Here is a 26,366-nt window from a genome sequence, read left to right as displayed (position 1 = left end):
AACAGGCTTGGGAAATGTAACTAATACAATCATTTCAGTATCATATCAGCTGACCATATGTTCGGTTACACAACTGAGTAAACATATCGGGAATCATAACTGGTTGCAATCAAAACATACAAACAATGTTTTTGTGTTATCAAGAGTTGTATGTATTTATTGTTTAAAAGCTAAAATAAAAGTCAAAATTCAGTGATTATTCTGTGTTGGAAAGACTGTAAGCTTAAAACGATATAATAATATATATTTGTTCAGTTTAAACTTTTCTACTCATACATATTATAGGCTGAATACAAACATATGAAAAGCTAATAAAGTACGAAGAATATCATTTATAATTGCAAATCTCAGTTACATAAGGTTGAAACACTTGCGAGTTCTGAGACAAATGTCATGAAACATAATTAAAAAGTTTAGGCTGAAGGCCTTAACTTGAAAATTATGATCTAAGTCAACCGCGCGCAAATAGTCATATTGCACTGGATTTCCAGTATTCATATTGTTAGCACCTTGGAATTATCTTCTCTCAAACAATACGATTGTTTGTTACAATAAATATTGCCGATGTTGAAGGATGCTTTCTTGTCATTATGACTCAGACTCTAATATCTCCAGGAGATGTTCTAGTCTTTTCTACAATAATAAAACAACTGTCAGGTATATACAGCTCATCAAGGAAAATTAAATAATTATAAACTAAAATTCATTAAATTACTCATAATTCAAAATATCATTATTTTGAATATCATTTACTGACAGTTAAGTTTATTCCTCTTTAGAATAAGGAGTTTATGATATGGTAGAAGAAACAAAATTACCTCATTGAAGAGATACCTAATAAACTTTCTTTGAATTACAATGTAACAATAGAAAAGTAACTTTAGCCAATTAATAGTCCTTTAGTTACTTCAACATTGAATTGAGCTTTTTAGCTGTTTATCTCATCAGGTGGTTGCTCAATTCTTGTTTATAGTTTATATTCTCAATTTTATTGCTCACGATTCTACAGTGTTTTAGAACTAAAAAAGTATAAACCTGAACTTCTAACTGAACCTGTTTGCAACTGTCCTCACTGCACTCCTTAAAAAGTTATGCAATTCGTTTAAAACTGTACAAAAAATAAAATTTGAACGCCTGAAGCATAACAAAATGACAAAAATATACATATTATCATACTAATATTTATGCTATATATTAGTACATGGAGAGGTAAAAAGTACAGGTGGCAGAAGGTTTATACAAGTTCATATTCTAACTTAAATTACACTGTAAATTAGGCTCAATATACTTGATGAAAATGTTTTACTAGTACATGCTCAGGAAAAGTATTTATACAGGAACAATAATAAAATCATTATTGAAGTGGAAAGCTTACTTGAATGTTTCTCAAGAGTCAAGTTGATATAAAGCAAAACTTTTACGTCGAAGTATTATATGGTGATCAATGATACTGGAGATCTCTCAAATAATGTTGGGACCATTGTCTAATGCAAGAGGGTAAAGTTGACTCAAAGACAATAACTGTCTGAATATTGCTTCATTGTCTTTCATTTATGTTTTAGCTAATTTCGTATGTATTACACACCACTGACAAGTAAACTATCATACTTTTGAATGTTTTTGGTGCTTTTATTTTGATCAAAGTGCAAAATTATTTCATATTAATTTTATACAATGTACTTCCTTTACAACTAAAATACAAAAAAAGATTTTCAAAAGCAACAAGTTCAAAAGACAAGAATAGGTGTTATAGATTAGCCTACTTCTCTAGTCTGTGATCCAGGAAGACGCAGACACTGTTTATATCCGCAGGCAGTCTCACAACATTTATGGTTGCCATAGCAATCCTCATCATACCCACAATTCCCATGATAGTTTTCTAGGCAAGGCGCATTCTCATGTTGAAGTACTTCAGAAGGTGGGCATTGGCCTGAAATATTATACAATACACCAATTATATTAGGTGCACCTGTAATTTAGTTTCTATTGAGTTAGTGTCTACCCAGTGCCAGTTTGTGCCTAACTTAATTTTCTACAAGCTCTACAAAGACAAAAAGCAAATATTTAAACTTCGTTCATTGTACAAAAATGACAATGTTTACTTTGATAAAAACTGTGTTCATCTGTCCATCTGTTTGAAACCTCGATTAAAGTTTGGGGAAAAAAGACTGCTTATCATTGAATTCGAACTAACAACATTCTCCTTGCTAAACCAACAATATCACACCTGCTGCTAATCGACAGCTTATGGAATAATCATGTATTATAGCTATTACACCATTACTCTGCAGTTATTACACAATTACGTAATAGTTGTTGGCTATCACTCACAGTGCACTGGGCTACCAGGGTACTGGTAATAGTGGTTGGCTATCACACACAGTGCACTGGGCTACCAGGGTACTGGTAATAGTGGTTGACTATCACTCACAGTGCACTGGGCTACCAAGGTACTGGTAATAGTTGTTGGCTATCACTCACAGTGCACTGGGCTACCAGGGTACTGGTAATAGTTGTTGGCTATGACTCACAGTGCACTGGGCTACCAGGGTACTGGTAATAGTTGTTGGCTATGACTCACAGTGCACTGGGCTACCAGGGTACTGGTAATAGTTGTTGGCTATCACTCACAGTGCACTGGGCTACCAGGGTACTGGTAATAGTTGTTGGCTATCACTCACAGTGCACTGGGCTACCAGGGTACTGGTAATAGTTGTTGGCTATCACTCACAGTGCACTGGGCTACCAGGGTACTGGTAATAGTTGTTGGCTATCACTCACAGTGCACTGGGCTACCAGGGTACTGGTAATAGTGGTTGACTATCACTCACAGTGCACTGGGCTACCAGGGTACTGGTAATAGTTGTTGGCTATCACTCACAGTGCACTGGGCTACCAGGGTACTGGTAATAGTGGTTGGCTATCACTCACAGTGCACTGGGCTACCAGGGTACTGGTAATAGTGGTTGACTATCACTCACAGTGCACTGTGCTACCAGGGTACTGGTAATAGTTGTTGGCTATGACTCACAGTGCACTGGGCTACCAGGGTACTGGTAATAGTTGTTGGCTATCACTCACAGTGCACTGGGCTACCAGGTTACTGGTAATAGTTGGCTATCACTCACAGTGCACTGGGCTACCAGGGTACTGGTAATAGTGGTTGACTATCACTCACAGTGCACTGGGCTACCAGGGTACTGGTAATAATAAAAAGGACACATTAAATATTTAAAATTAAAGAGTACATGTTAGTTTGATATAATTTCCTGTTAATTTTGCAAGATTTTTTTTACTTTCAGTTGCCATGTGCAGTTCTGTAATTTCCTCACAAAGAACAGTTTCATGCAAATGAATTCTCCGGCTCGATTTGCTTGCAGTTAGTTTTAATTCAGTCTGACCTTTGAACTTGTGATGCTTGTACTTCAAATCCAAAAACATAGTTTTTGTCTATACATAATGTTAAACCTCTATTTGAATGCCATGGTGTTCTATTTTTCAACAGTTTTTTAGCTCAAGAGTTGATTAGAGGTGGCGATCAAATAAAAAGTAGAGCTGTTTTTTTCAACTTATGTTCCATGGTGGTGTTCTATTACAGGTGGCATACAAATAAAGATGGCGTTTAAATAGAGGTTTGTAAAGTATGTACAATTTTGCCCAAACCGGCAAGTCAAGAACTAAAAAGTACGCTATTTGTTTGATATGGTAATCGTTTTGGATTCCTAACATATTTTTCAAGGATTTTTAGACATTCAGAAGATGTCATGCTAAGTCAAGCCCCAACAACAGCTAAAGAGGCTCAACAGTAGAGTAGAGCTGGAAGATCGTACACAGCTTTTGTAAATATGAGCTGGGAAAAATTTTAATAAATTTTAATCTATTAACCTGCTGAGTTAGATAGTATATAGCATCTCTAACATGTTTCAGCGCATGCAATATGAACAACCTCTAAAGCAAAACTGTTCTGCCCACTAAAATATTCTTAACTTCACTAAAACAATAACTGCCCCAATGAGGCTTCGTAAGAATATTCAATGAAGAAAAAAATACCATAGAGATAATTTATTGTTACTATTTATGCAATTGGTTTTTTTATATACACTTACGTACCCACATTTTTTCTTTGGTTATCACACATGCTTTTCTATAGATGTATATTTTTGTAATTATTGCGATAGTCAATTTAGAATCAAGACTTCAGTTTTAAAATTCTTTTCTGCGAGCAGTGTTATCAATGCTAGTTGATTTGGCAGCTTTTAAGAGAAAAAAAAGAGAGTGTTTGTTCTCGCAAGTAGTCCTTGCATTGTTGCTTTCTTAATTGCAAAAATTAAAGTTCACCCTGCAAGCTCACAAAAAATATAAAAAAAGTGTTGGCCCAGCCACACTTTTCCATCTTTCTTGATCAATTTGAATTGTTTTGTTTACCAAAACAGTGTTTTAATTTTAATTAATAAACAAAACGATGTTTTGTTTCTTTCAAATTACCTTAAAGTTTTAAAGCATAAACAATTGTTCTCACTTTAAACATTCAACGATTACCTTAATACTTGGTTGGCAAATACTCCTACAGTTTACGCAAGCAGTTTAAAAACAGCTTACCACCAGAACAATTGCATCTCGGCAAGTTATTATTTAAGCAAATGTTACAAACCAACACTATCACACCTGCGCTGCTAATTGACAGCTTATGGAATAATCATGTATAGCTAATCATAGCTAATTTGAAAGTTTTAAGCATTTGAAAGAAATGCTCGAAGTCTTATTGCTCGTTATATACAAAAAAACATTAAATTTTGTCTCAAAACTAGCACACATCATATATACAATGTAAGATTATTCTTTGGTCTCAAATTTTTCTTTTCTAGGCAGGAATAAAATTTCATTGCATTATTTCCTTAACTGGCATAACTGTTGGCAAAAGCTTATTAAGAGAGATTAACTTGCCATTGGTTGATTCACACTCATCTCTAAAGATTTTTAACGACCCAAACACTTCTATTTCAGTTTACTCTAACCACAAAATCAGATAAGGTGATCAGAAACAAGACTTAACAATTTCCCATTTCAGAGCTAACCATACACACCACAATGAAGTGTATATTGTATATTAGCTGGTGTGGTGAGGAGGGTGTCATGGATTTAAAACCTATTCTAAAAGCCACTCTTTTAGTCCGGATATTACTAATAGTTTCCTCCTTATCAATATTTAGCTGTATTTTTTCTAATTAGAAAATAATATTTTTAGGTCTATCAGAGTCTCAAGTGTGTCAAGGAGTATATTATTCTGATGTAACATCCTGTTGTATGAAAGTAAGAAGCTTTGCTTTGCCGTATACCACATCACATTGCATTACCTTACATGTGTGTAAAGTTGGATTAACTTGCAGCAAGTAAGGCAAAATTACAAATGTTTTTAAAATCTTGGATTAAATTTTCATGCAGATGTTACAAAAACAATTAAAAGAATTTCTTCAAGTCTTACTGCAGGTTATTTATGTACAAATATACATTAAATTTTGTCTTCAAACCAAAACTCATTGTATAAACAACGTAAAATTAATTTTTGATCTCAAATTTTTATTTGACACCAGAGTACTTCATTAAATATTTATTTCAGGCAGCATGTAATGTAAACTATTATAATTTAATTCAGATGTGTTCATCGCACTATTTTTTACAGGTTGGTTGGTGGCTGTGATTTTCCAGTTGTCTTTGTTCTCATTGTTTTTGATGACATCTCAATAAAATATACTTTCAGATTACGCTAGATCGGTTTTAAAACAATACATGTACACTAAACTACCTTAATTAATTTTACAAAGTATTTTTTTACAATATATAATATATTATTTGTAAGGCATAGCGTTTCAGTGCATTATAATTTTTTACTTAAGCTAGTACTCTGTTTTTAAACTAAGCAATCTTGTTTCAGGATTTCTTATTTTTTTGAGTACCACATGAACTGTAAATAATTTTATTGGTTTTTCTACTAACTGCCACTTGTAGCAAACACTAAAAAGTATAAACCTTTGTGAAACATAACTTATGGGTAATTCCTAACTTTCTAAGAAACAGTTAGTTTTGTCTAGCAATGAAGTTTTATTAAAGAGACATACAAGCAGTGACACTCACTTAATATACAATTTGCAAAAATACTATTTTTATTAACAAATTCACTTTGTCTTAGTGTGACTGTGTGTCTGTAGGTCTGCGTAAATGTTATGGACTTCCAAATTTTTGGCTGATTATGTTAAACCTCACCCACATATGCTCTGTGCCTCTCGGTTGGCCATCAAGAATATTCGGTTTGAAAACTACCTCTGGTTCTTGAAAACTATGAAGCCAACATACACCTGAAAGCTCCATCTTTCTTGGTGAAAATCGGAAAAAGGAAGTATTCTATAATTTCTGAAAGTTAGATAACCATTTTTATTACTGTTTTACAAACAAAAGTATAGAGACACATTACTCCATACTCTAATATTTTAAGAAGGCCTACCAGCTTTAGGTCGGTGCAGTATAGCCGGTAGACAATGCTGCACCAGATCTCCAGAATGACTCATTCCAGTCGGACAGCATAGCAAGCCAAAACCAGAGCATGTCCCATTTTCTATAGAGCATGTAGAAACATCAGAAATCGGATTGGCAGCGGCAGCGGGTCTGTCAAACCATGGGCAGGCAAAATCCTATAAAAGTGCATAAATATTTTTGCATAATTAGCTATCCTTGCATGCTTCCAGTGTCACCATCACTGACTACTTAAGCTAGTTATATAGATACCCAAAGTATACAACTAAATACTGAGTTATATAAGCTTTTTAAAACTGTATTGCACTTTTATTGTTGTTATATGTTTTTACACTATAAGGATTTTGACATTTTAATTGTAATTCTTTTGCAAAAATAGAAGTCTAATGTCCACAGTAATAAAATAGCTTCAGGGACGTCAGGTGGTCAGAGGGGGACAAAAAGTGGCTTAAAACACATTCTACACATTTAGTTAATTTAATAGTCTTTTTATATTCAATATCTATGTTTGACACATAATTATAACTAGTAAGACCAGAAGAACCTCTATGGAAAGCTATGGTAGTAATAACTATGCTGCTAAAAACATTGCACCGTACCAAAAGAAATCATTTTGATTGCATATCTACTTCACATGTTTACTTACTTAAATAAGTGTTATAGACTTAGGCACGCTGCAGTGTGAGCTCACTGTACCATCGCACATGCACACACACTCGCACACATGCTTGCACGCACGCACACACATGCATGCACACTCGCACACACACAAAATGTTTACTCTTTTCTGTATTAGTGCTTGGTTGAATGCAGGCATTTTGCATGTCTATGTGATTGTTTGAAAATATACTCATGCTAGCATGTGGTGGAATCTTATGACCCTACAGGACAATATTATTCATGAAGTTATACTTCGCAAAAGTTGTCTTTTCATGAAATTTTGCAAGCTATTTTACTTGCTGAGGAACATATACACAAATAAATTAATCTGTGAATCTAGCTAGCAATAGAGTGCAAAACCTTCCCATGCGTATAGTGCGTGTTTAATTTTATGTAAGACAATTTTATTCTATATGCAGTCGTATCTGCAAATCAAATCATTTACATACCATAATGTCTAAATCGCAACAATTGCAATTGTCAATTTCATCAAACTCAGAATTGGAAGTGGTTGAAGGTGATTTCACAGTGAAAAACAGCACGAGCAAGATTGGACCATGACATGCTGAATTCTGAAGAAATTGTTACAACCTTGAATAATTTTGTGTAGAATTATGATGCATTTACAATGGGTGTATTTTAACCCCCGACAATGGTTAAAGAAAAGTTTGGAACTATATTAATAATATTGGTTATTCTAATAATATCAGTGCATTTTACTTCTAATATTGGCCAATATTGCATTTCTCCTATTGCAGGGGGAGAGATATAAACATATAATCTTTTCCTTTCATTATTGCTGTTTGTTGTATATAATAACACCCACACCCAGTACATTACAGCTATCATTGCAGTTATCCTATAGCACAGCAGTGCCATTTGACTGCTAATATTGCATTTCTCAACCATCATTACCCTTTCTTTTTTCCAATATCACTTTGGTCATGGGCTGTATGACAGTGGAATTTCTAGTTATACTGATTTTAGACTAATTGTCCTAAGACCAAGTGGTATTCTAAACATATCTGTTTTAGACTAAATGTCTTTAGACAAACTGATATAACAGACCAATCGGACTAGGATCAACTGGCATGAGGACTAATTGGACTAGGACCAACTGGTATGAGGACTAATTGTACCAAGCTGTTAGAAACAGCTGATATCACTATTGACCCATATGGAGCAATTTAAATACAAAAGATATGCAACAAAAGCACGTAAACTAAATGTTTCTAGCAATTAGCAGACATAAAGAGGTGTGATTACAGGAGTACTGATACCTGATTACAGGAGTACTGATACTGAGTACTGATAAGTACTGATACTTACCCTGTTCATATTGACACACTCGCTGTAATCACAGGCATTATTCCTACAACATTTCTCTGTAGTTCCACCACACTCTGAGTCATACCAACACTCCGTGTGAGTTGGTGAGCAGCTCTGGTCTGAAGTCTCCAGGGGAACTGGACAGAATCCTATACAGAAGCCAACCAACTGAACAAAACCTTGTCACTTTACAGTTATGTACTTAGAATACTGATTGAAAACATTTAACAGAGAAACTGCTTTGAAGTTACTGGAGCAAGATCGGATATTGGAACAGTTATTGGATATTCCTTCTCATATATTCTTGGTGAATAGCAGAAAATCTTTTTACAGGTTTTGACATGTTTTTGTTGTCAGGATTATCATTTAAATACTAAATGCCACTAAAGCTTATAAAAAATGTTCCCAAAGTGTTTTTATGTTTACAAACTTAAGTCATTCCACACTTAACACTACTAACACTACTAACAAGTTTCATGTAACTAGTTAGTAGCTAGACACTCTTTAGTAAAATTAACACTGTCTATCAACTTATTGCTTATTGACTGCTAATACAGCCAGGTCATATTTGATCTGCCGCAGATACAAAGTCCTACAATAAAGATAGATAATAGAGCCAATATGAACTCATATAGGTGAAAACAGGCACACTGTATGTTCCTTGAAATTACTCAATGCTAGCTTGATAATAAAGCTAACTCCATTACTTCAGGGGATAAATAAAACACCCGTAATAATCGTTTCCTTATTTCACAATTTAACCCCTTGTCCTGTAGAAAGAAGCAGTTCCCTTGATCCTAGATAACATTAACAATTTTTAATTCACCGTGAATATATTTAGAATAGGACAAGTGCTTTGGAACTTGATGTAATTTTAAAGCTCTAAGCGTGTAAAACTAAAAAAACAGACTTGTAAGAGCTTGTAATCACATTTGCACATATTTTGCACCTACAACACAGCGGAGTAAAACATGGTGAATCTTTTGATACCAAATAACTGTAATGGGAATATTGTTGCAAGTCAACTTTTAAGCAACAGAGCTGTAAATTTATAGGTTGAAAAACAACAACTAGCAGTTTCTGTTATCTGTTCAGTAGCGTATCAAACCTACCATGATCTGAAAGTATATTTTGTTGCAATATCATGTAAGACAATGCAAATACAAATGGCTGGCAATCTACAAACCAAGGATAGACCGGTCAAAAAATTTTTGAGATGAATGTGTCTGATTTAAACTATTATAGTTCAAATTACAGACAGCTCGAAACAAGTATTTAATGCAGCATCATGCAGTTTAATGCAAGTTTTTGCAATTCTTTGTAATTTTGTCTTCTTTACCGCAAGTTAAGCCAACTTTGCACACATGTGAGTTAATACAATGTGGTATAACGCAATGCAAAGCTGCTTACTTTCAGACAATATGATGTTACTTTAGAATCATTTACTCCTTGACACACTTGAGGCTCTGATAGAATCATCAACTCTCATTTTAATAATTAGAAAAAAATAAAGTTAATGATTTATAAGGAGGAAACTATTAGTAATATCTGGACTAAAGGATCAACTTTTAGAATAGGTTTTAAATCCATGACACCCTCCTCACCACACGAGGTAATGTACAAACTACTTTTCATTGTGATGTGTATAGTTGTATCTAAAACTCACAATCATCAATACTTGTTTTTTGTGTATCTTTCTTATTTCAATAAATCTATCAGAAGCTATTTTCGTGTATCAGAGCCGTCGTTCACTGCAGTTCTTTAAACTTATTTTGTGATTAAAATTGTTGCGCACATGATTGCATCAAATAATACATGTATATACCTTTTCATGTTCTTAATTTTACGTTTTGTATACATTTTATAATCTTTAGGCCAAAATATTTAACACATTTTACATGTTTTTTGTTTTGATCGATATATGAAACACGCTCTATTATTTGCCCTCACCAGGCAATAGAAAAACATGCGCTAATCTTTTTTAATGGTAGATTCCACATACACAATAATATGTTTACAAATATTTCTCAACCACAGGATTACGATAAGATTATGTTTCACTACACACCCTATAGTCTTACCTATCTTGGGAACGATGTCTAGTCCTGAAACACATACTGTACTGTTGTCTGATTCACAGCACTTTTCATCGAACCCACAGTCTGCGTCCGTCTCACAGTCAAGATAAGTTGAATTTTCAATCGATGACACGCTTCTGGGACAAGCCAAATGCTATAATAAAGCAGACCCCATGTATACTGCCTGTTTTTAATTAATACAAGTTTCCCTTCCCTAAGTAAAAATGAATCTCCTTCACCACCAACAGCTTGGTAGTAAATCAAGGCACATTACAAGAGCAACTAGCAATAGAGTATTTATCACAGGCATGCAGTGCGACTTTTATATGCTAATGACTGTATTTTTCTACATCTATTATATTAACGCATTGATAGGTGGGTACCTTCAGTGCATCTACAGTTGTTATAAGAAAGGCTTGTGATTGACTTGGGAATTATTTTAAGACACAGGCCACTATTGAATTTAATGCTTTCTTAGCTAATACTATTATAAAAATAGGACAGAGTGAGTTCATTTACCATAAACTGCAAAAGATTAGTGGTATTATTCTTAATTCTTCCTCTCATGATCAGAAGTCCCGTTCTTTCATTACAATTTTAAATGAGAACTGGAACTACCATTTCCAACAAAAATGTTGCATAAACTAAACAGCAGCAGCCTGACCCCTTTTCTTGTCTCACATTAAATTTCTCCCGATTATCAAGCCCATTCTGGTGATTTCTATGACCCTTCTAAAAACACTTTCTTTTTATACTGTTTTATTAATGGTAGAAACAAATTTGCCGGTCTATGTCGAAAAAAACAAGTGTGGTAAAAGATATCATGATTTTGCATCAGATAACTGTTTCATTCAGCAACAGGGAAATATATGTATATTAATTATCAGCAGTACATTTGTCCCAAAAGATGCACCAATTTTATGAGAGATACTTACTGTTTCTAATGAATTACAAAAATCACTTTAAAGTTATTGTAACTTGAACCAGAGTAAAATGCTGCTGGTTACATACAGTGTTGTCAGCAATATACCAGAAATAGTTGCATAACTAGTGGTGTGACAACTGATAGTTCTTGATTGCACTTGTGTTTTACTTTCTAAGCTTTAAATAACTATCAGAGAATGATCTTGAAAAAAACAATCAAGACATTATTGACTCGTTTTATTTTTACTATTATCCCAGTTCTTATTTTCTGCTCCATCAATTAACATGATGTCTGCTCACAGATTTGTACTATTGTAATGATTATGCATGACGCCCAATTGCTAGAGTTACAGACATGCTTTAATCAATATTGAATATATGAACTCAACGTTTTTAGCCCAACTTATCATTATTATAAACTTTAGTTCATAAGCTGGGACACGAACATAACTTCCATCCTTTAGACATTGAAAATATGTGTAATAGGACTTAAATCGTATTGCTAAACTTGTTGTTGGCGTCTATGATTAATTGTGATATGTCAACATATTTTCAATAGAATTGTTTACAACGATTTGGCACGCTTGAATACGCGTTCTTTACCTAATTAGTTTTGCCAAGTTGTTTTGGATAATTCTTACTGGCAACAGACACTTTGCAATCATATTAAAGAGTATTTCACAATCGTATCATGCATCATCTCTCTTTTAAAAAGCAACTAAATTCATTATTCAATTGTTCCTGACACAAAAAGTTAGGACTGAGATGTTAGCCGTCATTTTACTTTGGTGGATAAAAAAAATCAAACCCATTTTTACTTTTACGCAAATCTAGCGATGGTTTGAAAGCACCTGCCACAAAAAATGATGAAAGCTAGTACACCATGACACATGTGTGTTTTTAAGCATCTTACACTAATTGTTGTACATTGCAAACTGAGTGAAAACTCATAAAAATTGTGTGAAATCAATTTTAATATGTACTGTACATGGTCAACTTTGTTCTAAGTAAATTTTGGTAAGCTACACTTTTTTCTCTAGACATACATTATGATTGGTTGAAATATTTACTAACTCAGTCTAGTATTTTGTAAACAGTAATTTACAATTTTTTTATATGTCATCAAATGGCTGGTAAAAACAGTGAATGTTTTTTAACTCTCTGTAAATTATACATGAAGCGTTAGCTTAAAAAAATTTAGCTTAAAAAAAATTGATGCCTACTACATGTATAATAACCTAAAATTTGCTGGTTCTACATCAAAGACTGCTTAATAACACAGTGGAAACAGATCATTTCACTTAAAACTTCCCAAAAAAGCATTAAAGTAATGCATAAATCTCCAACTCTGTTCAGTTAATTTTGGTCAAATAACTCCAAAGCAATACAAACCACTTTTAAAACTATAAAAGGGTAAGTCTGACCTTCACACTGATAAACCTCGATAGTTGCCTACTTTAGTTGCTTTAGTCAACCTGGTTGCGAGACAATTTGCAATTATTACCCTATTGAAATGTTCCATTTTGTTTTAATTGCTTGAGGGTATTTGTTACATTTATTGTATATTCATAATTTGAGTTTTATGTCATCCTTTTATAGTTTATTTATGTTTTATTGTGAAAAATCTGCATTTTCTGTTGATATACTAAATTAAGTAGTTTTCCACAATTTTTTTACTAGTTTCAATGTCAGATTGGGTGGAACCATTTTTGAAATTACCGCCAACTTTGCTCCCACAGAGTTTATTTGGTCCGCACTCATGCAGTATATTTAAAGGCAACCAATCAGTTCAGAATGTTTTATATGAAAAAAATTAAAATGAGTAACATCGGTTTCTGAGTAAAATTTTAAGAAATGAAGAAAATGGTACAATTGAAGAGCAGCAGATGATAGCAGCAGAACTTCACAATGACTCTGTTCTTTTTATATTATTTGTGCCTCATAGTTAGTCACTCACCTGCCTGATGCTTTGACACTCATTATATCCGCAGCCAAAGTTTAGGCAGCACTTTTCTCCTATCCCCGAGCACTCGGCATCATACCGGCAACCAACATGTCCAGCTAAACAAGCATCGTTCCACATGCTCTGTCTTGGACACTCACCTATAAAGGAACACGAGCTTGAGAGAGTGAAAAATTTTATAACTTCTTAAAGCTATAAAATAAATGTGTTTTATTCAACCCCCTTATTCAACATAATTTGATAATGTAGATCATCTTTACTATCTCTTTTCAATGAAATAACTCTGTTCGTTAACTGTAGTAATCTATCAAACTGATTTGTATATTCAGCAAGTTGAGAATTTAAGAAGCTTAATCAGTGTGCAGAGAAATGTTTGTTAGTGTAATTTCTTTTTGAGAGATTTGTAATTGGCATGATGGTTGATTTAGAAAAATTGAAGTTTAAGGCTAAATGCCTTTCTTGTCACAGTATTTCAAGAAAGAGAAATAATTTGAATAATCATCATTAATCATCAGTAGTTCACAGTTTAGATTTTTGTTTTATTCACTATTAAATTTATAAATTTTATCTTTAAAATTTTTTTATTTGATTGTATTATTTCTGAAGCTATTATTATAAGTATTTGTACTTTAGTTTAATTTCTAACTTTTTACACGCTTAGAAAAAAGTTCTTAATATGTTGTTTATCTTTTTGAATGCTTTTAAAGCTAGTTTTCCTTCAAAAACTTCAATATATGAGCCTAATAGGTGGACATTTGGGAGTATAAAACAGACTTAGGAGCTTCTACAACCAGAAGCCAAGGTTAAAACCATACATTTACACTAATGTTTAGTTGAAGAGCTTTTGTTTTTTTGCCTTTAGGTATGTTTGAAGATTAACACATCTTTTTATTCTCGCATCTCATTGGACAATATAGTTTCACTGAGCGGTTTGCAATTATATGAAGAATGGGCACTTTTTTATCTCTATTTATCACCTTGAAGACTTGTATTTAACAAATAATTTTTAAATGTTAACTTCTTAAAGCTATTTTTTACTGCAAATTCTACATGGGGGTTTTTGCTTGCATTTTGTGACATTTTTTTTAAAAGGATTACCCTTCAATCTCTAAAAATTAGTTTTAAACCTAAACAATAAGACATCAATATTAGTACTGATGTCTTATTGTAATAACTTTGTGAATTAATACTGCCTCTGTTATAGTTAGCCTCAGCTGTTTAAACTATAACTATTCACCTGGAGCAGGGGTTCTGTCAATGCCCTTCAGGCAGTGCTGGTTATCCGACCAATCACAACATTTCTCATCTCCAGCACAGTCTGTGTCTCTTGTACAGATAGGCTCAGTTCTATGATGAGGGATCTCTGTTTGTGAGATGGGACAAGCTAGATCTGCCTATAAAATGTAAATTTCATAACATCAAAGTCGTGAAATGATTTATTGAAATGTTTGGGATAGCTATTTAGTGTGGTTGTGCAGCACATTTTGGTACATGCCATTGTATATACCATAATATTCTTCAAACTCTTTCCAATCCAGATAAACTTATTAAGCGCGAGTAACAAAAAGCAAAATGATTTTGTTTATTTTTATTATGCTGTTGTATTTGGAATGCGATAGTTAAAAATATAATATAATTATTCTTTTGCCAGAAATAGTGTGTAATAAATCTTTTTCTGAAAACTTTAATCAATAATACAAGTATCTAGTTAAAGTTTTAAACTTCAGAAACCGCAAAACCCAAACAACCTTCAATACTTATGATTATAACTTGTATTTTATCATTTTTCTGAAAAAGTACAGAAGGGGTTTTACTACATTTATATTTGCTTTTGATGTTCAGTTGTTTACAGAAAACATGTGACATGCTTGAGTTTTCAAATAAAAAAACTTAGCAATATCATAACACAGAAAAAACGTGGAAAATTTAGACGCAGTATACTTTATAACATTATTACCTAATGACAAAAAAGATTCAAGAATGCTACTTGTGATTTCTTAAGTAAACCACAATTGCTTGCAACTTTAACAGAACTCTCAAACTATAGAAGTGCGAGGGATTATATTTTGGCATATGAGCATTATCAAAATTTACCATTACACTAAATTGCCAGTAAATTGGCAAGCTGGGATTCTGAAAACAATCCTTTAACAGTGAGCAAAAATGCTATTTGTGATTTCTTAAGCAAACCACAATTGCTTGCATTTTTAACATAACTCTCAAACTATTAATAGAGGGCAAGGGATTATATTTTGGCATGTGAGCATTATCAAAATTTACCATGACACTAAAATGCCTGTCTGTTGGCGAGCTGGGATTATGAAAACAATCCTTTTACACTGAACAGTCTATTTTAGGACTAGAGATTCTAATAATTGCTTGCTATAAAGTGGGGACTTCAACAACTTCTTGAATGGTTGTAAATGTTGAAAAAGGTATGTGTGTTCTATAAATAAAGAAAATAATAAATGAAAGCAAATGCACTCTCTACCATTTAGCCTGTGTTATAGCTGGCCCATATGAGCAGTTTTTGTTCTAATCAGCTACTGACATATTACTAGTGAACTTTATTATGGCGGTATCTTTCTAGAATTTTAGCATTCACACTAGATGACCGTCTTGGACAAAACGACAAAGAATCAGCCCAGCATAAATAAGTATTAACCTTATATTATTAGTAAAGTTATCTAATAGCTAATATTTACGATCTCTTGCTAAGTGTTAGCCTTTGGGCAGTTGCATGAAAGTTTTACCTAACGGTATACAACTAAATAAAATGACATACGTTGTTTCTCACATAGGCTGAGGTTATCAAACTTTATCTTTTTTACCCTTGAAGTGTTTTTCTCCAACATTTTTAAATGCATGAAACACACATGTTTCATGCATTGATAAAAGATTAATGCTAACAGGGCAACTTTATAAAGAAATGAAGTTTATATTTATTTGTGCTATACTACCAGTAAGCTCGTTGATGCCGACGATCACTTCCATTTTTAATCAGATAGTCCACAGGTAGGTGTTTAAGAGGTTGATTTTCAGAAACCACACAGAGTTTTGACACCAAATAGAAGGCACTGGGCATATGCAGGTAAAGTTTAGATGAAAGTGACTAAAAATGTAGAAATGCATAACGTTGACCCACACTAACTCATACGAAATACCAAAGTGGGACTTATTAATCATTACAATAATAACAACTGTGTTTGTCTGGCTGTCTGTCAGAAGCAACGATGGGAGGTCAAGAAAAAAGATTGCATTGTATAGCATTCAGACTCTAAACGTTCAGCATGTTACACCAACACTCTAACACCTGCGCAAATTGAACTCAATTTCTGGAATAATTGTACACACGGCTATTACACTTGACAATATCTTATGGCACACTCGACTGCCAGGGTACTAGTATGAATTTTTTCGTATTATATTTAACTTTATAGTAAACGTACCCTGGCAGTAGCAGGCTTAGAATGGTTTTCTAGAAGCTTGAGCAGACGTTTTTCCAAATCTTCTCCAAGAATCTGAATAAAACAAAAATACTGTAGGAGTCATGTTAGCTCCTCCAGTGAACGAGGCATAGAGCCAAATGCTGCTTCTTATTTACAATCAAAGTGCTATAAACCTAAAAGACACATTTTAGAGCTGACAATAGACATAGGCTAAAGTAACTTTTGAACTTGTGTTATAGGTTAAGAGTTATATTAGATAGGAGATGCACTCATGTGCAACCTTTGATTATTTATTATTCACTAAGGTCTGTTATTACCAATCATTGATTTTATGTACGCCAGTAAACCTGGAGTTATCCTCTACCATTCACTTTTAATTATCAGCAATAAAAACTATCCAATGAATTCAATTAGAATTTTTTGACAGTCTGATTATGTCTGTTATATAAAAATAATCATTGTTTAGCCTACAAACGTTAAACAAAGCTAACCAATTTTCAGCCATGTTTTACAACAATGAGTTATTGAGAGATTAGTATACTCATGAAACACGGTTTTAAAGACCTATAGGTTGTCACTTCATTTGTTTTTACTTGAAAGTTTTCTATTTACTTTGCTGACACAAAAAAAATTTATTAAATGCAATAAAAATAATTAAGTCCTGTGGTCTGGAATCAATGAGGTATAAAGACTTAACTCTGAAAGTAAATTATCTATGATGTTTACTAACAGAGATTGCTCAAAGTTTACTTCAATAAAAGCCCATTTTATTTCTCATTCCCTCTGTCTGTTTCTTTGTCCCTCTGTCTTTCTGTCTTTCTGTCTTTTCATCTCTCTGTCTCTCTGTCTTTCTGTTTTTTCCTCTCTCTGTCTCTCTGCCTCTCCGTCTCTCTGCCTCTCTGTCTCCCTGTCTCTCTGGCTCTCTGTTCTTCTGTCCTTCGGTATTTTTGCCTCTCTGTCTCTCTGTTTCTCTGGCTCTCTGGCCTTCTGTCTCTCTAACTTTCTGTCTCTCTGTCTCTCTGTCTCAATGGCTCTCTAGCTTTCTGTCTATCTGTCTCTCTGGCTCTCTGTCTTTCTGTCTTTCTGGCTCTCTGTCTTTCTGTCTTTCTGTCTTTCTGTCTCTCTGACTCTCTGTCTTTCTATTTCTCTGTCTCTCTGGCTCTCTGTCTTTCTGTTTCTCTGTCTCTCTGTTTCTCTGTCTCTCTGTGTCTCTGTCTCTCTGTATTTATGTCTCTCTGTCTCTCTATCTCCCTGTCTTCCTGTATTCCTGTCTTCCTGTCTTTCTGTCTCCCTGTCTTCCTGTTTCTCAGTCTCTCTGTCTTCTTGCCTCCCTGTCTCCTTGTCTCCCTGCCACCCTGTCTCCCTATCTTCTCGTCTCCCTGTCTCCTTCTCTCCTTCTCTCCCTGTCTCCTTGTTTCTCTGTCTCCTTGTCTCTCTGTTTCTTTGTCTCGGTGTCTCCCTTTTTTCCTGTCTCACTGTCTCTCTGTCTCTCTATCTCCCTGTCTTCCTGTATTCCTGTCTTCCTGTCTTTCTGTCTCCCTGTCTCCCTGTTTCTCAGTCTCTCTGTCTTCTTGCCTCTCTGTCTCCTTGTCTCCCTGCCACCCTGTCTCCCTATCTTCTCGTCTCCCTGTCTCCCTGTCTCCTTGTCTCCTTCTCTCCCTGTCTCCTTGTTTCTCTGTCTCCTTGTCTCTCTGTCTCTCTGTCTCTTTGTCTCGGTGTCTTCCTTTTTTCCTATTTCTCTGTCTCTCTGTCACTCTGTCTCTCTTTTTCTCTGTCTCTCTTTTTCTCTGTCTTTCTATTGCCCGGTCTCTCTGTCTTTTGGCCTCTCTGCCACTCTGTCTCTGTTGCCGTTTTTCCGTCTTAGTCACTCAAGTCGACTAAGACCGTCTATAGCTGTATTCTATATAATTGAATCGTTTTGAAGTGATTGCTGGCTTTAAATGAACAAGATTCACTCTCTGTTGACAAGAAGGATAGGGTATCCAGCAAGCAAGAGCATGTTGAAGCGTGTTAAGATTTTCATTATGTTGCAGCGGCTTGCCGATAAATAGGATGGTTTCATACACTGTCAAAAACCTAATTAGCAGAAAGTGGCACCCATGCTCTTCATCTTCATGCTATCTTTAGTACACAAAGATTTAGAAAACTTACGCTTTTTAGCAGGTCTTCATCAGATGACCTAACCACTTCAACTGTATATACTGCAGCAATCACTATCACCAATACTGCCTGCAATTACAATAGCGCTAATAATACAATGGTTTTCTCAATTTGCGTCACTTCAACAATGAAAGTTGTTTTGTGAGCACAAACCCTCGAGATAAGTTGCACAAATGTTGTACTAATGGCCAATTTATTTAGCTAATCTAGTAGGCTAAACACATTATTTGTATACTAAGCACGTTTAAGTTGTAGCTCTTTGGGTAATTACAGTGTTCTTTACATGATAAACCTAGCAAAAAACTCACAGGTGTGTGAAAATCTAAAAATTTAAACATGATTTGTATTGGCTAAAACTTCCTTCATATAATTAAAATTTGTTACACAACTGACTTGAACTGAGGGTTGCTTGTCTAAAAAGGAAGTTTTCACTATTAGCTGTAAACGCATCCACCAAAAGTGTCAAAGTGCTAGTATAGAGAAATATTTGGTTAAGAAAGGCAGCTTTGGTTCTTGCTACATGATTGTGCAATAATTACATCAAAGCAGTCATATTTTGGTTTTCTTTTTTGGGAAGCACTTTGTGAGCAAGTGAGCATACATTTAAAAATAGTATAAAGAAAGTTTGAAGCAGCGTGTGATTCTAAAAATTAATATTTATTTTAGTTGAAATAGCATTTTATATATTGATCAAAATCAACTAGAATGTATTCTGTAAAATCAACCAAAGCCTGACTTTTATTTTTACGGCTGTGCCGTTACACATATTTTAATTACTTTATATTTCAAGTAATTTGTTTGTTAAGTTTATTTTCTTAGCTACATGTATTTATTCACGTAATTACTAAGTAAAGGCTTATAAGTTTAACAGAAGATCTGTGAAAACCTTTCTGCTTTGAATTACACTGGTGTTTAAAATAAACTAGAATCCTTTGTTTAAAAACTAAAGTTGATATTTACAACATTGTGAATTTAATCAATAGCAATAAATTATATATTAACTTAATCCTAATTTTGTTCTGATTGCAAATATGTTAAGCAAACAGCTGGAAATTGTTTTTTTAAATGATTATGTAAGCTAAAATCTAACCATTTCATTTTTAATGATTGAAGATACCAATCTGTGCAGATAAGACCACAACACGTGCGCTTTTATTTGTTTGTTTCTAAATACATGCATGACCTTTGTTCAACCCTAAACAGTTGATTGCAACATAGTTAACCAATACTTAAGATGCTTGTAATCAAAAACTTGAATACTTAGTTAGGTCTAGTTTTTTGCTAATCAGAGTCTAGTAACATTATAACTTCATGAAACCTTGATTTTTTGCAAAAAAATTCATCATACCTCAAATTCAACAAAATTGGGGATTGACTTTTGCTGCTCTTAATCATACAAGAACTAACAACCTACGCCTCTATGTAGTCATCTGCATAAACTCTGCTACTTGAGGGTGAAGAATTTGTTAATGCAGTCTTCTCTTTATGGCATACTGGCACATCCTCACTCTAATCTAAGATATTATGTTAATCTACGGATGATCCTCCGTGCCACTGGTTTTTACACTCTCTATAGTGAAATTTAGTATGGTAGCATGAAAGAGTTTAGTTTATGGGCGGACCAGGAAGTTACTTGGTACAAACTCTCGTTGTGGTCAGGGTGAATCATTATGCAACAAAGGTAACAGAGCCGTGATAAAGAATCTTGGTTAGAACTGGAAACATAGTTGCCAGATTGGTTAGACATGACATAAGTGAAGACTTTTATAAAGCTGCAGATGCGGAGTAACGCAGTGACAAAAATAGTTTTTGGTTTTCGTAAGACAGTGAGCAATAGAGACGGTGTCCTACAACAAAGAAAAAACTATTCTTTTGTTCATTAATAATACATTTAACACCTGGTTGACAAGGTGGTTTGACAACCTATTGTTACTGCATAATAATCTACAATCATTTCAAAAGTTCTCGATGGGGAGGTGCTCAAGCACCCTACCCATTTTGAACTTTTTCATGTAACAATAACAGCAGCTGTCTACTAAAGTTCAGAGGTAATTTTTACCAATGTCTTAAAAAAATTTGCCATACTTCAATTTTCTTTCTCATAAACCAATTTGGCAATGTGGTATATTTTATGGAGTCATGTGATGCAAGCTATTTTTAATAATTTTGCTAAGGACTACACAATATATTTGTGTTTTCACAGAAGAATTAAGCTATTTTTATGTATTTCAGTATCCTGGTAGCCTGGCGTGCTGTGAGAGATGGTCAATTATAAAAACTAGCAACACAGTTATTTCAAAATGCTTATTTTGAAATATTATTTCAGTTATTTCAGTTGATTAATTGGTAGAAGTGCTAGTCTAAAAACTGTATATCACAAGTTTGAATTCCGTATAATGCAGAATTTTTTGCAGCAAATGAATGTGGGGCGAAAAAACGGGCAGGTAGACAGGGCTTTTCTTATGGTAAGTATTTCAATCAAATGAGAGAAACAGCCGATTTTACCGAATTTACCTTTTGCTATAACTAAACTTATGATTACATCTACAGCATCTATTTGACACTTTCAAGACATACCTATATATAAACATCATCAGTGTTAACAACTCTGACACAGAAGTTTTACATCTCTCCACATGTTATGTGCCGGAGTTGCTCTTTCACACAGGACTTAATTAGATATTATACAATTGCATTTGCTATACGTCGTTATTGAAGTTATTGTTCTTAATTTGTTCCTAGTTCCTAACATGTTGGCTATATATAATAGAATTATATATATTATATTAGAATTATAATGTATGTACATATTATCTGTGCTTGATCGACGCCCCTGATGATCTCTCAAAGCACTCGAGGCTGCTCGGGTTTGTTTCTTACAGTTTTTTGCATTATTACAGAAGAAAAGATTTTATTTTCTACTTTTATCTGCGTGTAATAATAAAAAAACTTAATTAGCTTTAGTAAAAAAAGGTTTAGTGCTGAGAGTGAGTTAATGCTTTATTGCACAACAAACATGCATATTTTACTAAAGCATTTAATCTAGACGTGCTCTACAATTTGGTGTTGTATTAAAATGTTGTTGATAGAACTAGGGCATGCTTTTTGGTAAATGGCACCATCCACTTAAAGGTATCCTAAAAACCTTTACACTTGTCTAGAAGAAAACATTATGCTTAGTGTTCAGCAGCCATAACCTTCTTATGGTGACCATTGATTTCCTATTGCAATCTTTAATCTCTAATCAATTGCACACGAGGATTTGGCGGGTAGAAATAAATTGCATCAGAGATAAAAATAACTATAATCAATTAAGATAGAAAAACATAAAATGAGCTCCTTGTGCCAGTCTGCTTTCAAAAATGCAATAATCTAAAGTAGTTTACTATATTCTTCAAAGCTACAAGCAGCCCTATCAAACTACATAAAATACTAATTCGCTAAACTCAAAGCAACTCTCGCCCATTTATTTTGATTTGCTTTTATTTTTGAAAATCAAAAGCCACTTCAAAAGGCTTATTGGTGAGTCAGCCACATTTAGAAGCTGATAACTTACATTTATTTAAGCTAAAGTTATAGTCAATACCTCCTTAGCAGTTTTTTGCAGCCTAGTGGAATTGTGTTTTTTTTAATTTAATTTGCATTACTAATAGTTCAAACAGAAATTTTCAAAGTTGTCACACAGCAACTTAAAGAAAGAGACAGTGAGTCAACCAAAATAAGCAGGTGATGATAAAAGATGGAAAAACTCTCTTTAGTTTAGCCTATTGTTGTTCAAAGCTTATTATACTCCAACTTAGTGCGAGAAATGCTATGTTTCCATACAACAATAGCGTGCTGACACAGCCCTAGATTGCGCTGCAATGTGTTCATGGGAACAGTCGTGTTGCTCCCATTCTGTCACGATTCAGTGTCATTGTTTGGAAGCAAAACGCCCTTGGGATGTGCCATCTTTGTGTCATGGAAACTCCTTGGAGACCAATGGCGTCACATGTTTGTGTAGGCATAGGTCTTGCTTTTCTGTTGTTTCATATGCACCACCAAACCTTTGCTTTACTATAGTGCCCTATGGAAACATGATCGGCTTGTCGGCCCAGCCTAGCACTTTAGCACTGACCCACCCAGGTATCACTGCACTATTACTATATAGAAACTTAGTAATAAACTTACAGCATGCTGAAGTATGTCACCTATTATCTACACTCTTTGTTATCGAGCCTCATCCTTGCAACAACACGGCAACAGTATTTATTTATAGTTGACACCACTTGTTTCCAAGTGTCAGACTAAGCTGTAGAAGTCAGGCTAGACAACAGATGTCTAAAGATTTTTAATTAATCTACTCAAAGATTTTATTATTGTAAACATCACCAGGAAAATAACTGTGCTATAAAAAGCTCTCCTATTTTTTGCTCTCTTGAGATACGAGGATTAGCCAATTTCTCAAAGTGAGATATAATTGATTTTGCTGATAAAAATAGATGAATAGTTTTGTATAATGAATCTGCAAAAAACTGGTGCCTTTGTTATAGTTGTAGCATTCAGAAAATAGTAAAAGTTTCCAGTAAAGCTGAACTCTTTTAGAACTTGGCTGTAGGCTGCAAGGCAACTAGGCTGAAAACATTTTGAAGTCATTTAGTGAGTCGATATGTCTACTATTTTATTATTAGATGCTACATGTAGATGATTGTTATTGACATGGAAGCGGCACCAAAGAAAGCTTTGAGAACTAGATGACTAGAAAAATGATCTCATTTGAAATGCTTGGCTGAAATTATTTTTAACGAACGTTTATGAATATGTTTAATGTTATATGGCTATAATGGAAAAAATATTACAAACTTTAGAGTGATTTTACATGAATTAAAAAAATCGTATTCTGCATTGTTAGTTTTTCCTCAAAAACATTTATAAACCAGACACATCTGCTGATCACTTTTTGTCATTAAACATAACAACTTATTCTTACTTGTTACTATTGCGTTATAAAACAAAAAAACCTACTGATCACATGGATTGATAACCGTAAGGCCGAGATGTACGCAATTTTAACTCATGCATATAATCTGAATTTTAATCACGTTTTTCTATCTACTGGCTTTCTCAACCTTCACTGGATGATCACCTAATCCTCAGGATTAACTACCATCATTGGACCTCGACTAGCTAGACATGTTTAGTTCCCCCAAGACATTTTGTCGCCAGTGGCAACCCTGTGATGGTCGATACATCGTGCTTCTAAACACACATGTATAAACCTCTGCACTCTGATTGTCAATATTTCAGATCACATAACTCATCAAGGTTCTTTGGAAATGCAATATTCTGTAATAATTTAGACACTAATCTTGATTTTTATTGCTATAGAAAGTGCTTTGCTTGTATTTCATTATAAAACAACTAACCACAAGCTTGTCAGACGACATAATTGCGACGTAGATACAGTAAATAGGACTAATGAAGACATTGTAAGCGGTAACCAGACCTCTTAAACTTTAGAGCAACTTAACTAAATCATTTGAGTAATGGCTTTGGTAAATTGACAACTCGCTAGAGATATACATGTATAGCTGCTCAAAGCAATTATAAGGAAGGTTTTCGTAAGATTTTTAAATACTAGCAGTGGTGACCGTTATGAGATTGAAAAAGACATTTTGGAATGTTTGAGATTAGGTTGAAAACAGAAGATTAACAAATTTTATATTCTGGTAATAATTAAAACACAATTATTTTTAAGCTCTGGTTTTCTGCAACTTGAAACTTTGATAAAGCAATAGCATTATGAACCTTATCTATTTCAGCCATTGATAAGAGATCAAAATCTCTCAAAACTCAGACATAGGTGCTAAAATAAGCAACAGATTAAACAGCTCTTTGTAGGCTCTAGTGTATCCCAGTTACAAGTTATATGTAGTACTACATAAAGTTGGTTTTGTCTAAAAACAGTCTAGTAATAAAAATACATAATATTATATTTGCAATTATTTATAGTTAGCTAACATCATTGACCTGAAGGTAAATGCTCTGCTACAGGACTGATTCAACCAAGTTTTAATCAACAGCAATATTTACCTCATGGTAGCAGGCACTATATCAATAATTATATAGCTATCAAAACAATGGTACATATATTTAGTTATTGCTAGCATTTATTCATCTTTTCTGTCACTTGATGTCAATCATACACTGCTAAACATTATTGCTCAAATTTCAAACTCATTGATCTCTGACGCTAACCCATTTATTTTCTACTTCTACTGTAAAGTGCCTCAGTCTAATGCTGATGAGAGGGTTTAGGTATTTAAACAGAGTCATTAGAATTCTTGCTTCTAAGATTCGAAAGATATGGAACTAGATGATGAATTTCCAACTCTTTCCTATATAATTGCCTGGTAATCAAGATATCTTCAAAGACTTATATTCAGCATGCATGACTTGTAGTGTTTCTGTGAGTCAGCTCAAAACAAAATACGTTGTTTTTTCAGGCAGGATACCTGACAAAACATAAATTTAGATTAGCAAAGTTTCCAGTAAAGCAGAACATTCTTAGAATGTAAGCCTCAAGCATTTAGAAGCTATTTAGTTAGTTGATATGGCGCTTAGATACTAAAGGATAGTATTATTTTTGTTCTAGGTTAGTAGTTAGGTTCTAAAACTTTATCAGGTCTGTTGAGTTATCAAGTTATGACTCACAAACAAAGCTTTCATTTCATGAATAACGGACGTATTACAGTAGATGTATTTAAAAGTGGTAATTGTAGTTTTTAGAAACACAATATATTGAAAGTATGACGAGTATATAAACATGATATACTTCATTACATTAAAAAGTCCCATCAATTGTCATCTCCACCGAGAACATCTGAGAACTCATCAGTAAGCGAGTAGACATTAAATTTGCAAAACCTGTTATTTGGCTGGTTTTTCATTTTTTAATTTGAAATCAAAAAAATGAAACATTGTAAAATTATCTTTGCCAATTTTGACTCTAGTTTTTTTCTCATAGAATTTGGTTTATCTAGGAGTTCAGAAGGCAAAAGATTTACATACTTTTCAAACAAATCAAAAAGTTAATCAGATAAAAGTTAACGAGAAGAAATACTAGCTATCCTAAAAACTTCAGTTTTGCCGATAGTGCCATTAGGTAGGCCATTACAAGTCATCACTTACCTTCATGATTCTTGTGAGTTATTGCTAGGCGAGTCTCCTCCAATTGGTAATCCTTTCTGGTAAAGAGCTTACCTCAATCAAGCGTACACCCCGTGTGGCCTCGGA

General features: G+C 33.9%; 1 protein-coding gene across 2 annotated transcripts; it reads right to left on the bottom strand.

The window, feature by feature from the left end:
* Nucleotides 1–128: 128 nt before the first annotated feature.
* On the bottom strand, nt 129–26,366 carry LOC137402196 (WAP four-disulfide core domain protein 8-like). Of its 2 annotated transcripts, XM_068088686.1 has the most exons (10): nt 26,262–26,366; nt 19,083–19,160; nt 16,932–17,003; nt 14,720–14,876; nt 13,477–13,622; nt 10,599–10,749; nt 8,518–8,666; nt 6,500–6,686; nt 1,764–1,930; nt 129–633 (listed from the first exon to the last, which is right to left on the bottom strand). In XM_068088686.1, the coding sequence occupies exons 1-10, from the start codon at nt 26,265–26,267 to the stop codon at nt 589–591; spliced, it is 1,158 nt and encodes a 385-aa protein (XP_067944787.1). In that variant the 5' UTR covers nt 26,268–26,366; the 3' UTR covers nt 129–588. The 2 variants fall into 2 exon arrangements, with proteins under 2 accessions (XP_067944787.1, XP_067944788.1); XM_068088687.1 differs by lacking the exon at nt 16,932–17,003.

The sequence above is a fragment of the Watersipora subatra genome, chromosome 8 (genome assembly GCF_963576615.1).
Source record: "Watersipora subatra chromosome 8, tzWatSuba1.1, whole genome shotgun sequence".
Classification (NCBI taxonomy): Eukaryota; Metazoa; Bryozoa; class Gymnolaemata; order Cheilostomatida; family Watersiporidae; genus Watersipora; species Watersipora subatra.
This window is presented reverse-complemented; position numbering and strand designations above follow the sequence as displayed.

What these genes read in the sequence shown, in the direction of transcription:
- LOC137402196 (XM_068088686.1), bottom strand. An exon ending in CTAAGCCTGCTACTGCCAGG is followed by an intron (nt 14,877 to 16,931) that starts GTACGTTTACTA and finishes TACATTTTATAG; the next exon opens with GCAGATCTAGCTTGTCCCAT. An exon ending in TGACAGAACCCCTGCTCCAG is followed by an intron (nt 13,623 to 14,719) that starts GTGAATAGTTAT and finishes GTTCCTTTATAG; the next exon opens with GTGAGTGTCCAAGACAGAGC.